Here is a 15,718-nt window from a genome sequence, read left to right on the forward strand (position 1 = left end):
TGTAAATTATAATAAATATAAATATAAATTAAGTATATTTATCAAAAAAACTAAAATAAAAATTAAAAAAATTATTTTTAAATTTCTCTAAAAATGCTAGACCCCTCAAATTAAGATTTAAGAAGGGGAAAGCCTAACCACGACCTTGAATAGGTGTTACATTCAAAATTTTATTTGTAAAAGTTTATAAAAAAATACAAAAATGACAAATTCTGTAAACAAAAAAAAATTTAAAAAAAAAAAAAAAAAAAATGGTAAAAAGCAATAAATTAAAAACGACCGCTTTTGATTTATTTTTTTTCAAATAAGTTAATAAACTAAAAAGTATGTATTGAAAAATAAATTAACTATGCATAGTTTTTTTAAAAATTGAAAAATGTTAACAATTGAAGAAATAGCCACCAACGCCACCTTATTTTAAATATTTCATATATAAATAATACTTTAATATATTTATATATAATAATAAATTTATTCGTACTTAATTACTAATAATTACCACTAATAAAGTAATTGGATTTGTCATTAAGGTGAGAGTCGAACGCGACATTTCCTTAGGTAGCGCGCTTAACATGTTTTTTTGGGCAGCGGTCTTGTTAAACAAAGTTCGTTTTTCAAAGTTTAGGGTTTCATAGAGATAGAGTTAGAAAAAAAAAAAAAAATTAAAAATTAGGTATACTTCTCGGCTCTAGTGGCCCTCCGGAGCTTTTGGAAGCAAATTTAATAAAAATTTAGTGAATAAGTAAATATTAGACAAATAAATTCATTTTTAAAAAACTTCTGGAGCTAAAAGGTAAAAAAACATAAAAAATTTTATGTAAACATTTTCATATTTCCATATAATTACTATAGTTCATTGGAAAATTGTTAAAAAAATAATTCATTTTTTATTTAAAAATATACTTTGACATTGTCGTTGAAAACGAAAGTAATTTAATGCAAACTTTCGTTTTCATTAAAAGGCTTTCGCTTTTAAATTTCTTGGAAACAACTATCTCCCTGGGAGATAATGGAATGCTTCGGGCCGCTTAATATTAAAAATTGTGAATGAAAATGAGTATAGAAGTTGCACTCATAAAATAGTACATCAACACAAATTTAACATTCATTTATTAATATTTAAGTTTGGTTTTTAACGTAATATTGGTTCTTAACGTAAGTTATTACATGAAATCTTTCAATAAAATATAGATAACTTTAGGCATTTTAATTTTTTTTTTTTTTATGCCTTGTAAGTTGTTTTTTTTTAAAAAAAATACTGGTCAAATATGAAAATAAATATATTTTCAAATATAGTTTTATTTTTATATTCTATTAATACTGATAATACGTTTGAAACGATAATAGTGTTTATTATCGCGATACCATGAGCTGTGATACAAAATTTGAGTCTAAAAACAGTTGGTGTCAGACTTTAACATGTACATATAACGTTATAACAGTTTTCATATATTTATCATAATAGTTTTTTAAACATTTTTTATAATCTTTTCTCTACCTTTAGTTTTTTGTTGTTTATCTTTTCTGTTGTTTATTTTTGTTGCTTTTTTCTGATGTTTTTTGTTGTTGTTGTTGTTGTTGTTGTTGTTGCTCATTGGAATTGGAATAAACTTGAACGAATTGAAATTTGTGACTATTTTTAATTAGAGTGGGTCATATTTTCAGAGGGCGATGAGCCCTTAAGAATGTATCCAACATTGTTTAATAATGAATTTCTCTGAGTTTTATTAACTTATATTGAGTTTCTTTATTCATTTTTTTTGCATTAATAATTCTTGCATTTACTTTTTTTTGTTCTTTTTGTATATTTGTTTATTACTTGATTTAAAATTTATTTACTTCACAATTTATAACAAATTACGTCTACTGTTATTTTTGATATTTGATATGAATTTCGAGTTTTGAAAAACTTAAGAAAATTTTTTACTATATATTTAAAATAAATTGTTGAACATTATTAAATTATTGAAATATTGTATAAATTAATGAAATTATTGTTTGTTAAGGGTTTCTGCATACAGAATTTATCCTTTTTTTATTAGGTTTAAAAAGTAATTCAATGTATTTTCAGCAGTACTATGTTATTTTACCACTGCTTATTAATTTTGTTAAGCTACAGTGGTACGGTGAAAGGTATTGGAATGATCGCTATGGAACTGATGCCAATTTTGTTAGGTATTATATTAATTTATTCATTTTGTTTATCAAATATTTGTATTATTATTTTAAAACCGTAATTTTAGGTCTGCATGTCTTATCAAGTTTTATTTTAAGAATTTAATTGTGTATTGGTAAATTAATTGCTTTTCAAACTTTTTCAATTTTACACAATTGATTTAATGATGCATAAAATTGACTGCAAAAAAAATAATCATAGGCTAACAAAATAGTTCGTTATTTTAGTGTAAATAGAGCAAACTGAATGATCAAACTAGTAAGTAAAAAAAAAATGTATATATATATATATATATATATATATATATATATATATATATATATATATATATATATATATATATATATATATAAATAGCAATTTTTTAAATTTCTTCCTAGAAATAAAATAAAATATAGTGTTTCAGCAAAACATTGTCAAGAAATAAATATTGTCTTTTCCTCAACAAAGTCTCGTAATTGATTTGAAAAATCAAGGAAAATCCTATTGTCAGATCCAAATAGAAAAGGAATTCCTTTTAAGACAGTACATATTATAACATCTTATAATATGTATTATGACATCTTATAGCCTGCTGCTACTAGAGGGAGTGCTGCTACATTGACTATCTTATAGCTTGCTGCTACAGGGAAATACCACTACAATGACTAAGGGTTTGGTTTTGGCAAGTAATCTATCAATTTATTCAAGTTTTTAAATATTTTCTGGTCTTATTTATTAGCCTTTCCTTTAACACTAAAGTTTATGGTAGTATAACTTTTCAACTACCATGCAAGACTATATATATATATATATATATATATATATATATATATATATATATATATATATATATATATATATATATATATATATATATATATATATATATATATATATTATCCCTTAGCTTACAACACCGCTCAAATCAAAAATTAGCAGTATTTAAATTTTAATGCCTATTTATGGAGCTGCTTATTGCACATATAATCACTGGTCACATGATATAGATTTCAGCAAATCAGAAGCCATTATTTAATAATTAGTGACAGCGCGCAAGTCGGTTGGCCTCGCAACACCACACAAGTTGTTGGTTTTTTTTTTCATCTGAACTTTTTGTTATCATTTTTACTAACTGTAAAGTTGGTAAAAATGACTTATGCGGTGTTGTTATCTAAGGAATGAAACATATATATATATATATATGTATATATATATATATATATATATATATATATTTATATTTATATATATGTATATAAATTAGTAAAAAACACTTATCTAACTAATCTGTTTTTTACTACTTTATTATTGCTCTGTTCTTTAAGAACATTGAGCACTCTATTTGCAAAATACACTAACATAATTTACATATATATGTATATACATATATATATATGTGTATATATACATATATATGTATATATATGTAATACATGTATATATATATGTGTGTATATATACATATATACATGTATATATATATATATATATATATGTATATATATGTGTATACATATATATACAAAGAAACGAGGTTGGCAATCATTTGCCAGCCTCAAACACTCTCAAACAAAAGGTCGGCAGTTAGATCGGCATTACCGAATGTTGACCCCAATTCGGAGGGTTGTATATATATATATATATATATATATATATATATATATATATATATATATATATATATATATATATATAAAAATACTATATATATATATATACATATATATATAGAACCCTTAGATGTTGTCCGAAAGTTTTTTCGATATTTTGTTGACAAAAAGTAAAAATTAAAATGCAAGACCGGAATTTTTTTTTTTTAATAATGATAGACTGCCTGCCCCAACCAAACCCTCAGTCGATGTAGCAGCACTCCCTTGCGGGTCAGGCTATTTGTCAGTCGATGTAGCAGCACTCCCTTGCGAGTCAGGCTATTTGTCAGTCGATGTAGCAGCACTCCCTTGCGAGTCAGGCTATAAGATAGTCGATGTAGCAACACTCCGCGCATGATTTACAGTAAAAAAAGTAAAAATAAAAACATTTTATTAAAAAAAATAAAAATAAAAACATTTTATTAAAAAAAATAAAAATAAAAACATTGTTTATATTGTTAAAAACATTCAAAATGTTATAAAAACATTCAGAATGTTTTTAAAAACATTCTGGTCAATTAAATTTGCGTTTTTGTGGTTTTTTTAAAAAACGATTAATTTGTAATTAAATTAATGGTTTTTACTTTCGTCCAACACGGAAATGTTGGACGAAAGTCAAAAGTAATTAAAAGTGACGTATGTGTTGGCGTAAGAATCACTTTTTTCCTTCCGCTCTTCCTAAAGCCAAAAAACTATAGAACTATATATATATATGTAAATATATATATATATATATATATATATATATATATACATATGTATGTATATATATATATACATATATATATATATATATATATATATATATATATATATATATATACATACATATATATATATATATTTATATATATAAATATATACATATATATATATATATATATATATATATATATATATATATATATATATATATATATGTATATATTTATATATATATATATATATATATATATATATATATATATATATATATATATGTATGTATATATATATATATATATTGAATAAAAAATATTTTTAAGGGTCCCTCAATACTTCAAGATTTTTTTCAATAAGTTTTTTAAAATATAATTATTTTTGAAATTTTCATTTCTTTTTTAAAATATAATTATCATTTTTGAAATTTTCATTTCTTTTTTGAAATTTTTCTCTTTTGAAATTTTCATTTTTCTTTGTATAGTAGACAAAAGAGACTTTAATGGTAAATAGTCTTTTTCAATGCTTTTGTTAACATTTAAGCTACATCAACAATTAAGCGACATTTTAATGTTGTTAATGATGTTAAAACAATTTTTAAAATATTAAGTTAATTATATTAAGTTTAATTGTTTTTTAAAAAACTGCAATAATTATGACTAGGAAGTTTTTTTATATTATGGTGTTTTGGTTTTTGTTTTTTTATTGTTTTAGTAGTATTTTTAAAACATGTAAGTAGTGTTCCTATATCGACTGACAAATAGGTAAAAAATGCGAGGAGTGCTGCTACATCCACTGAGGGTTTGATTTGTTTAAGTGATTTATCATTTTAGAAAAAGAAACCTTATTTAAGTTTTTAAACTTTTTCTGTTCTGATTTATAAGCGTTTTATTTAAACAGTTTTTGAAGAAAAAAGAATTTTTTGACTGCCATGCAGGAATATATATATATAATATATATATATATATATATATATATATATATATATATATATATATATATATATATATATGTATATATATATATATATATATATATATATATATATATATATATATATATATATATATATATATATATATATATATGTATATATATATATATACTCTTATATGTTGTCTGAAAGTTTTTTCCATATTTTGTTGACAAAAAGTAAAAATAAAAAATGCAAGACCGGAATTTTTTTTTTATTAATTGATAGACTGCCTAGCAGGCTATAAGATAGTCGATGTAGCAACACTCCGCGCATGATTTACAGTAAAAAAAATAAAAATAAAAACATTTTATTAAAAAATAAAAATAAAAACATTTTATTTAAAAAAATAAAAATAAAAACATTGTTTATATTGTTAAAAACATTCAGAATGTTTTAAAAACATTCAGAATGTTTTTAAAAACATTCTGGTCAATTAAATTTGCGTTTTTGTGGTTTTTTTATATAACAATTAATTTGTAATTAAATTAATGGTTTTGACTTTCGTCCAACACGAAAATGTTGGACGAAAGTCAAAAGTAGTTAAAAGTGACGTTTGTGTTGGCGTAAGAATCACTTTTTTTCTTTTGCTCTTCCCAAAGACAACAAACTATAGATCTATATATTTATATATATATATATATATATATATATATATATATATATATATATATATATATATGTATATATATATATATATATATATATATATATATCTATATATATATGTATATGTGTATATATATTTATATATATATATTTATATATATGTATTTATATATATATGTATATATATTTATATATATATATATTTATATATATGTATTTATATATATATGTATATATATATATATATATATATATATATATATATATATATATATATATATATATATATATATATAAATAGATCTATAGTTTGTTGGCTTTGGGAAGAGCGGAAGGAAAAAAGTGATTCTTACGCCAACATATACGTCACTTTTAATTACTTTTAACTTTCGTCCAACATTTCCGTGTTGGACGAAAGTAAAAACCATTAATTTAATTACAAATTAATCGTTTTTTAAAAAAACCACAAAAACGCAAATTTAATTGACCAGAATGTTTTAAAAACATTGTGAATGTTTTTAACAATATAAACAATGTTTTTTTTTTATTTTTTTTAATAAAATGTTTTTATTTTTATTTTTTTTAATAAAATGTTTTTATTTTTATTTTTTTTACTGTAAATCATGCGCGGAGTGTTGCTACATCGACTATCTTATAGCCTGACTCGCAAGGGAGTGCTGCTACATCGACTGACAAATAGCCTGACTCGCAAGGGAGTGCTGCTACATCGACTGACAAATAGCCTGACTCGCAAGGGAGTGCTGCTATATCGACTGACAAATAGCCTGACCCGCAAGGGAGTGCTGCTACATCGACTAAGGGTTTGGTTGGGGCAGGCAGTCTATCATTATTAAAAAAAAAAAAATTCCGGTCTTGCATTTTAATTTTTACTTTTTGTCAACAAAATATCGAAAAAACTTTCGGACAACATCTAAGGGTTGTATATATTTATATATATATATATATATATATATATATATATATATATATATATATATATATATTATCAATTTTGTAATGTATCAATTCAATCAATATAAATTTTTTGAAAAAAGGTTATAAGCAATTTATCTTAAATTATACTTCTAAACAATGTCAATGATTGGTTAGCGGAAAAATGCACTTTTTGAGTTATTTTAGTTTTTATATATATGATAATATAATAATAATATATATTATAATATATATAATAATATAATTAATATTCTTACATAAAGTAAGTACATCAAGTTTATATATTTTTATATTCTCAGGAAAAAAGTAAGTATTCAATGAAAATTTGGCGCCTTCAAAGCCTTGGCGTCTTAGTGAAAACCACCCATTGTACCCACCTTTTGTTCGGCCTATAATATTTGTTTTTACTGTTATATGCTATGATAATTAAAATTTAATTTTTTATCTTTTTTACTTTTAAAAAATTTAATTTTCTCAAAAAAATAGTTTTAATTTTAGTTATGCAGGCAACTGGCGTGGACTTTGGAGTGATGCATCAGACTTCCAAGGATATGCTCGTCCGAAGAAGGACCCATCTGGAAAGTGCATTTGGGATGTTATGTCAAACATAGTAAAATGTAATAATGTAAAAAACAAAAACTATTTGTAAGTACTATTAGTGTGTGTGTATATATATATATATATATATATATATATATATATATATATATATATATATATATATATATATATATATATATATATATATATATATATATATATATATATATATATATATATATATATATATTAGGATGGTGCTAAAAACAACTTTTTTGAAAATGTCTGCTGACACCTACTAAATGTGTTCTATATAATCAAATAATACTGGATTTAAAAATTTTGTGAATGAATTGTTTTAGATTTTAATAAATGGAAAATGAAATTTTTAACTTAAAACAAAAAAAGAGAATTTAACAAGATTTTTTTATTTATTATTTTTTTTTTAATTTTGTTTTTATAAAAAATGATTGCTTTTAAAATTTTTATTTAATTTTGCTTCATTTGAGACCTAACATGACATACTTTTTGAAAACTTATTTTTTGATATTAGGAACCTGTTTAATGCCTTGTGGCACCCTTAAAAATATTTTTCATTCAAAAATTTTTTTAAATCCAATATTATTTGATTATATAAAACAACGCCAGGAAAAAAACAAACAAACATAAAATACGCCCGTAACAGTCATTTACTGGCGTATTTTATGTGCGCAGAGCAATCGCTTCTACTTCATCACAAGGCTTGATATATATTCATATTATATATATATATATATATATATATATATATATATATATATATATATATATATATATATATACACACATATATATATATATTTATATATATACATTATATATATTATTTAAATATATATATATATATATCAGGCCTTGTGATGAAGCGTAAGCGATTGCTCCACACACGTGAAACACGCCTGTAAACAACCTTTTGAATGTGGCAAATAGTGCTTGCTAGTTTTGTTGTGAGAGTAAAAAATTGTGCTTGTCTGAAGAACTTGTGAGGGAGAAAATTGTAAGTTAATTTTATAGAAAATATTTTTAGTAAAATTTTTTTGCTGAAGTCAAAATATGTTTAAACAGAGTTTGCATATTGTTAATTAAAGAAGTTATATTCATAACAAAGCACTTCACAAATAAATAATTTATGCGCAACTTACTTCAATTTTAATTTATGCGGTATAAGTTCAAATTAAAAACGATTTATTTCTTCTATTTGAAGGTTATGTTTTTTTTTTAAATTCCTCTTGAACTTTATCATATTATCCTCTTAATCGTACCCTGGTTAAGTCGACCCATTCACTGGCATAATTTTTTAGGATCCGTTTGACAAAAAGACTTTGCTTAACTAGAACTTTTACTTTGAATTGCATAAAATCCATGTAATAAAATATCAACACTTCAATGAAAATTCCAAAGCTTAAGTGTTAAAAAATTAAAGATCTTGCATAATATTTATAAATACCTTATAAATAAATATCTAGTGTAAAAAGTTTATCAAACTAAAACTTCATTAAAGCTTCAATTCAATTCGATCACATTATATTAATTAATGACTATTATATTTGAAATTCAAAAACATTTAAATGTTAGAATATCAAACATTTTTTGTCGAATATAAGTGAATATAAGACTAAATACTTTCACTGGTATATTTGAATCAGTTAAGCTTATATTAAAGTCTATGTATTAAAAATGTTAAAGCGAAATGCTGCTTAAAGTTAAAAAAAAAAATGTTTCAATAAACAATCATATAGCAAATATATTTGTTATATAACCTTGAATTGAAACTTTTGAAAGCGTGCTCACAAACAACAAAAGAAAAAAATGTTACCTCACTAGTTTCACAAACGCATTTCTCAAAATTAATGTCAGTATATAAGTTATTTATATATTATATTTTTATAAATATATATATATATAGTTACACTAATATATATTATATTAGTATAAGTCTATTATATATTTATTAAGTATAATCAAGTATATAAAATATTATTTACTTAATAATATTTAAATGGCGCATTCTGTATAAATTAGAAAGAAGTTTTCTATTTTGCACAAACAATGAATGAAAAGTTATAAAGTCTTTACTGCTAACAGACAGAATGGAATGTTTACTATTTTCAAAAGGGTCTGAAAATAGTAAACATTCCATTAAACATTAAATTTCATACAACTCTGAATATCGCTCTCGAAGACTTGATGCCGAGCGTGCATAATCGCGCTCGTTGATAATGTATTTCAGTATTATGAGCACGCAATTTTGCGCTGGGCAATTTTAGTCATCAAATGCACTGATATATATATTATATATCAGGGGCTATTCTAGGAAAAAATTCGGGCGGCAATAACCCCTTGTCTAGGAGAAATTTAGAGGATAATCTGCGTTTTTTTTGCAAAAAAACAATATTTGCCTTGAAAAACGTAAAAAAAATAAATAAAAGGTCCTCAATTTTCAATTTGGGCGCTGCCCAAATGGCGCCTAAATACAGTCGGCGCTGTCAAAAACAGTTTAAAATAGCCCCTGTATATATATATTACTTATATATATGAATATATATATATATCTTATACTGCTGATTTAGGTGAGCAGCTTGACGTCATACTGAAATAGTTTGACGTCATATTGAATTTAATTGTTGAAAAGGTTATAAAAACAACTCCGCACCACAACAGTGGAATTAAGCAATAGGTTTAATTTTCTTTCCATTTTTATCATTATAATAGTTTAACTTTATTGATGGTTGGAAAAAATAATTGTAAAAGTTATTTGCATTGATAAGAGGTTTCAAAAACATGTTAAAAACTAGAAATTTAGAAATTTGTCATTTTCAACAAAAAGGTGCTTATGGTTTCTTTTTGTAAATTAAACAATGGGTGTATCATAAGCCTTGACTTCACTTTTTGCAAATTTATTAGTTTCAATAATTTATTTTATAAAAACTAAGAAACTCATTGAAACTAAGAACTCATTAAAAAATCATTTTTCTATATTCATTTTTTCATATTATAGAGCGTTGCTAATAAATTTTCATTTTTTGAAAAAGTAAACAAATCAGCTGAATATGCCTTAATTTTATCATACTCATATCTTAATTTTATTGCCTCATGATGGATTAAAATATTTTTCATGATGAATTAAAATATTTTCCATGATGGATTAAAATATTTTTTCCTACTTTATTAATTTAGTCTTATACTCAAAAAAATGTTTAATTTAAAAATTTAATTTAAAAAAGTTTGGTTTTTCAAATTCTAAACTTTTTTTTTTTGAGTACCCCTCATACCTATATTAAATAATATTATTAAAGTAGCTTTCTGTATTTTCTTCATTTTTTTAGCTTTTCTCCAGAAAATAATGCTGTCAATTCAAGTTTTGTTAGCATCAACGAAACTACTTTTCCCTCAGATGCAGTAACAGTGTCAGTATTTTATTTTTTCAAACAACACATTTAATAAAATAAATGACAAATGTTGTATTTTCTAGTATTTATGCATATAAATATTGTAGCCATTTACAGAAATATTGTTTATTATATATATATATATATATATATATATATATATATATATATATATATATATATATATATATATATATATATATATATATATATACATATATATATATATATATGTATACATATATATATATATATATGTATGTATATATATATATATATATATATGAAGAGCTCATTTTCAAAACGGTGTAAATCCATTTTTTGGGTTTTGAGTAAATCGAACTTTTCTCCTGCATAAAGAAATTAAGTATTTTGGAATAAGTTATTATTGATTTAGTTGAACATGTACTTTATTAATAAGACTATAATGTCTACTGAAATCGAGCGGTATGAAATCGATGTATATTTTCAGTGGTTATTTTTGTTTTGTTTCAAAACGCTGTATATCCAAGTATTATTTATTAACAAAACGCTTTATATCCATTTCATTAATAAAATATATCTATTAATGAAACATAATATTATTTTATTATGCCTTCTAAGATCTACCTTAAAATTTTGTTCTCCTTTAATATAAATCAGCAACTTTTTTTAAACAACTCACAAGTGCAACTATAAAAATATATAAGGTGTTAAGGAGTATTTTATCTTGTATTCAATAACGTTAATAAAAAAAACAACAAAATAAATCATGTTATGCTGGAAATTTTTTTAAATATTTGTATCTTAAATTAAACATGTTTACAAAATTCACAGCTAAAAAACATTTAAATCAAATTATGAACTATCTTCTTCACTAAGACTAGCATTATCTTCAGTGGCATTACAGAGTAGTGTTTTATACATACAAAGTATTCTGTCTTCTGCTCCTACAAGACCGAGAAGACGAAAAACATCGTCTTTCTTAGCAAGTTTAACACAGTTATTTAATTCCAAACGTTGCGGTCTAAATGTCTCCCATTTCTTCCGTTTTTTAAGGATACTGTGTGATTTTGGCTCAGAATGGTAACTAAATGCAACTACTTCGAGCTTGTCTGAATTTATAAGAAGTTTTTTTGCTTCACTGATTTTAAATGTTTTTTTGCTCATGAAATACTTTTTGACTTCTGATTTGAAGTCATGTGCTGACCAATTCTGTCCGTAAACCATGACTTTTCCATGCCGGCTAAGTATGTTTATGTATTCATTAGGCTCAAAAATTTGGTCTCTTTTTTTAATATCTAGCTGAACTCGACCAAACATGCGATCAGCTGGCAAATATGAGTGACCTTGTTCTGGAAAAGTATGTGTAATCTGCAGTTTATTAAAATATTGTTTTCTTAGAGCTAGAAGCATACATGTCATATTTATGTTTTTGTTCTGGCCATAGCATGCATCAGAAAACAATCGAAGTGACGAGGCGTTGAAACATTTATCTTTTAAAACATTTTTAAGTAGATGTTCTATAGCTGAACAGATCATATTCGAATCTTTCCTATTTTCACACTCCATCCAAGTAAAAAAATATATATAGTTAACAGACTGAGACTTATCACCTTTATGAATAACAACACCAAGGACATAAAAATAAAGCTGTCTAGAATAGTAGGCTTCTCCGATTGATAATTTTGGTAGTACAAGGTTCTCCATCATGTCAAAACAGATAGTGATCTCATTGGGATGAATATCATTGAGAAGACTATAAAATTTTCTGGCTTTCCTTCGATGAAGAATGAAAAGAGCAGTTTTTAATTTTTTTTGGTTATCAGTAGTATTTTGGTTTTTCATAGCCAACTTATATGTTTGACATGTAGAGCATGTATCTGTTGCTGGGTATCCAAAAGCTAAATTGAAATGATTCATAAATACCCCATAATAATAATGGTAGCCTACAGTAGCTACAGTATAAGCATTGTTTTTATCCAAAAAAAAAATCGTACATCCGCTTTACATTTAAATCAGAGGGCAAATATTTACGTCCTGGAGCACCTTTTCTTCCATAATGACTTGCTCTGCAATTAAAAGACTGAATATGGTTTTTAATAACTTCTTTCTTTTCAGAAAAAGCTATTTTCTTCCTGTCTCCTCCTCTATTTTCAGGTCTGGTTGTTCCATGTTCATACCAGTGTCTTGCAATTCTTAAAACTCTATCAGGTTTTATGGCTGGAATAAATTAATAAAATATTAACTTTTACTCATTAATTTTTTTCTAACAAAATATACATTCTATTTCTGAATTAAAAGTAAAGTAATTTTATACTTACACAATACTGAACAAAATAAAGCTTGGCAAACTCGTACTTTAATTCCCTCGCAGCATAAAAAGTACTCAATACTCATATTTCTTAACTTTATTCGATTATTATATTTCACTCTGACTCTTTTAACACTGATTATATTAAGCATTGACAGTATAGTAGCATCTTGTGATACTTTATTTGCAATACTATAGAATTCTGTATGATGTTTTAGCAAATTATCCTTTGTTATATCTCGAGCCTGAAATAAGTCAATCAATTATTTTGCCATAAACACAAATTATACCAAGTAATCTTACATTGTGTATAATAAAACTTTAAACTCATTACTAAATTATAATTTCAACATACGAAGATCATTAAATTAAAAAAACTCACTTTGCAGTAACCTGAAACATGATTACATGATATAGTAGGAATTTTTCCTCCGCTTGAATGTCTAAATAACTTATTTTTCTCTCTTGCAGAGCATCGTTTTTTTTTTTTTCGTGATTTTAACGTTGACACAACACTTTCATCTAAACCATCCAAATCAGCCATCTTTATTATTATTATTTAAATATGACTATTGCACTTGCGTCGAGTTAACTTTATATAAGCACGGATTGGTCAAAAAAATATACAGCACATTGAAAATAAACTAAAAAAATTATACAGCGTTTTGAAAATAAATAATTTTTAGAGCCTAAATTAAAAAAAAAAAATTAAACCTAATTAATTAGTTACAAACATGACTTAAAAGTATCTAACTTTCTCTTCAAAATTATCCACTTAACGCAGTTTTTTCGAAATTGGCGCTTACCGCGTTTTGAAAATAAGCTCTTCATATATATATATGTATATATATATATATATATATATATATATATATATATATATATATATATATATATAATATATATATATATATTTATAAATATATATATATATATATATATTAAATATACATATATATTTTATATATATATGTGTGTGTGTGTATATATATACATTTTTTTCAGAGAAATTCAGTATTCAAAGCTCTGGTATATTGCTCCAAAAACCTTTTGGAATTTCAAAGATCTCACAAATTTGTAATTATTTTATACTTTTATCTACTTCTTATACTTTTATCTTTGTGAGTAAATAATAGGGATGTACTGAGGCTGAGATTTTGCCAAAGCCAAAGCTTCGGCCAAAGTGACTCTGTCAAATTTTGTAGATCTAGCTATCTAAAGATAATTATTGAAAAACAATATGTTTATATATATAGTACTGCAATTATATGTATTTTAATACACAAGGTATTTCACCACAAATCATCAAGCTTTTTTTTTTAAATTACACAATGTTATAGGATTTTAGGATGTAGCTATGTCTTGTTTGAACAAGTTTAATGTTACATGGAAAATAATGACTAGCTAATTAGTAATTACTAATTACAAATTAGTAATTGAATGTAAATTATAAGACTAGCTTGGCTTCTCATCAATTAAACTTTAAAATTATATTATAAATAATATTTAGTATACAGTAGTTGGTATTTTGAAGTATAATAAAGTTACTATTTAGTAATTTCTAATTACAAATGAGGGAAGTTATTGTTATATAAGCAATTTATTAGTTTATTGCATTTAAATTAATTATTTATTGGAAGAAATTAGGCAAGTTATAACTTAAAAATGCAATCTATTCTCCATGCTCAGGCAACAGCCTGTTTCTTTTGGCCTAAAATATGTTTCCTGTTGTGCTAAACAGGTGTTCACTTTTAATGGATGAAGGAGGTGCACACAAAACTTTCAGTGAGAACCTTGCTAAATCCCTATCGTTAGTGTTTTTATCAGAGCAGGTGTAATTGTAAGAGCATTCATTTTTTGGTAATATTAAAAGGCTAAAGTAGAAGTTAACTTTGTACATGCTAAAGCAAAAAAGTATGAGTCATAATTTAAAGTTTAAACTATAATTTTAAATCTTTAATCAAGTAACGAAAAAAGAATATTCTTATTTAACTTATAAACAATAATGAATAAATTTGATTACAAATTTAAATATAAAATTAATAAATTAATGATAAATTAATGAATAATAAATTGATTTTTATTATTTGTAAATAATAAATATTAGTTACATTTACTTAGAACTACCTCACTTACCTGTCTAGATATTTGGAAATTTTATTTTTATTTTGAATTTATTAAAAAAAAAATTAGTGTGTTAAGAAGCAATCCATGTTTCCAATAATTCTTACCATGTAAATTCTTACCATTCTTTGAATAGAAGCAAAAGAGTTAGTAAACACATTTGAGTTTTTTCTGAGTTTTCCTCTGTGATTCTGCTGGTACTAATTTGCACTGATTCAACACAACTTTTCCTATCTGAGCATATTGTTTTATTAGTGCAAAAATGCCTTACAGATCTTTGACTTGAATATA

The 15,718-nt window shown here is 23.9% G+C and overlaps 2 protein-coding genes across 2 annotated transcripts in view; one reads left to right on the forward strand and one right to left on the reverse strand.

Annotated features, from left to right (window-relative positions):
* The first annotated feature begins 1,016 nt into the window (after positions 1-1,016).
* Positions 1,017-15,718, forward strand: part of LOC100210231 (uncharacterized) — a 232,714-nt gene continuing 218,012 nt past the window's right edge. Inside the window, exons 1-5 of the mRNA XM_065807935.1 lie at positions 1,017-1,155; positions 2,043-2,175; positions 7,541-7,687; positions 10,948-11,028; positions 14,309-14,380. Coding sequence (XP_065664007.1) covers positions 2,060-2,175; positions 7,541-7,687; positions 10,948-11,028; positions 14,309-14,380 — 416 coding nt within the window. The 5' untranslated portion in view covers positions 1,017-1,155; positions 2,043-2,059. The remainder of the gene's footprint in view (positions 1,156-2,042; positions 2,176-7,540; positions 7,688-10,947; positions 11,029-14,308; positions 14,381-15,718) is intronic.
* Positions 12,824-13,865, reverse strand: LOC136086584 (uncharacterized). Its single transcript, XM_065808822.1, has 3 exons — positions 13,686-13,865; positions 13,314-13,548; positions 12,824-13,212 (listed from the first exon to the last, which is right to left on the reverse strand). The coding sequence occupies exons 1-3, from the start codon at positions 13,845-13,847 to the stop codon at positions 12,968-12,970; spliced, it is 642 nt and encodes a 213-aa protein (XP_065664894.1). The 5' UTR covers positions 13,848-13,865; the 3' UTR covers positions 12,824-12,967.

This window comes from Hydra vulgaris, chromosome 10, assembly GCF_038396675.1.
Source record: "Hydra vulgaris chromosome 10, alternate assembly HydraT2T_AEP".
NCBI lineage: Eukaryota > Metazoa > Cnidaria > Hydrozoa > Anthoathecata > Hydridae > Hydra > Hydra vulgaris.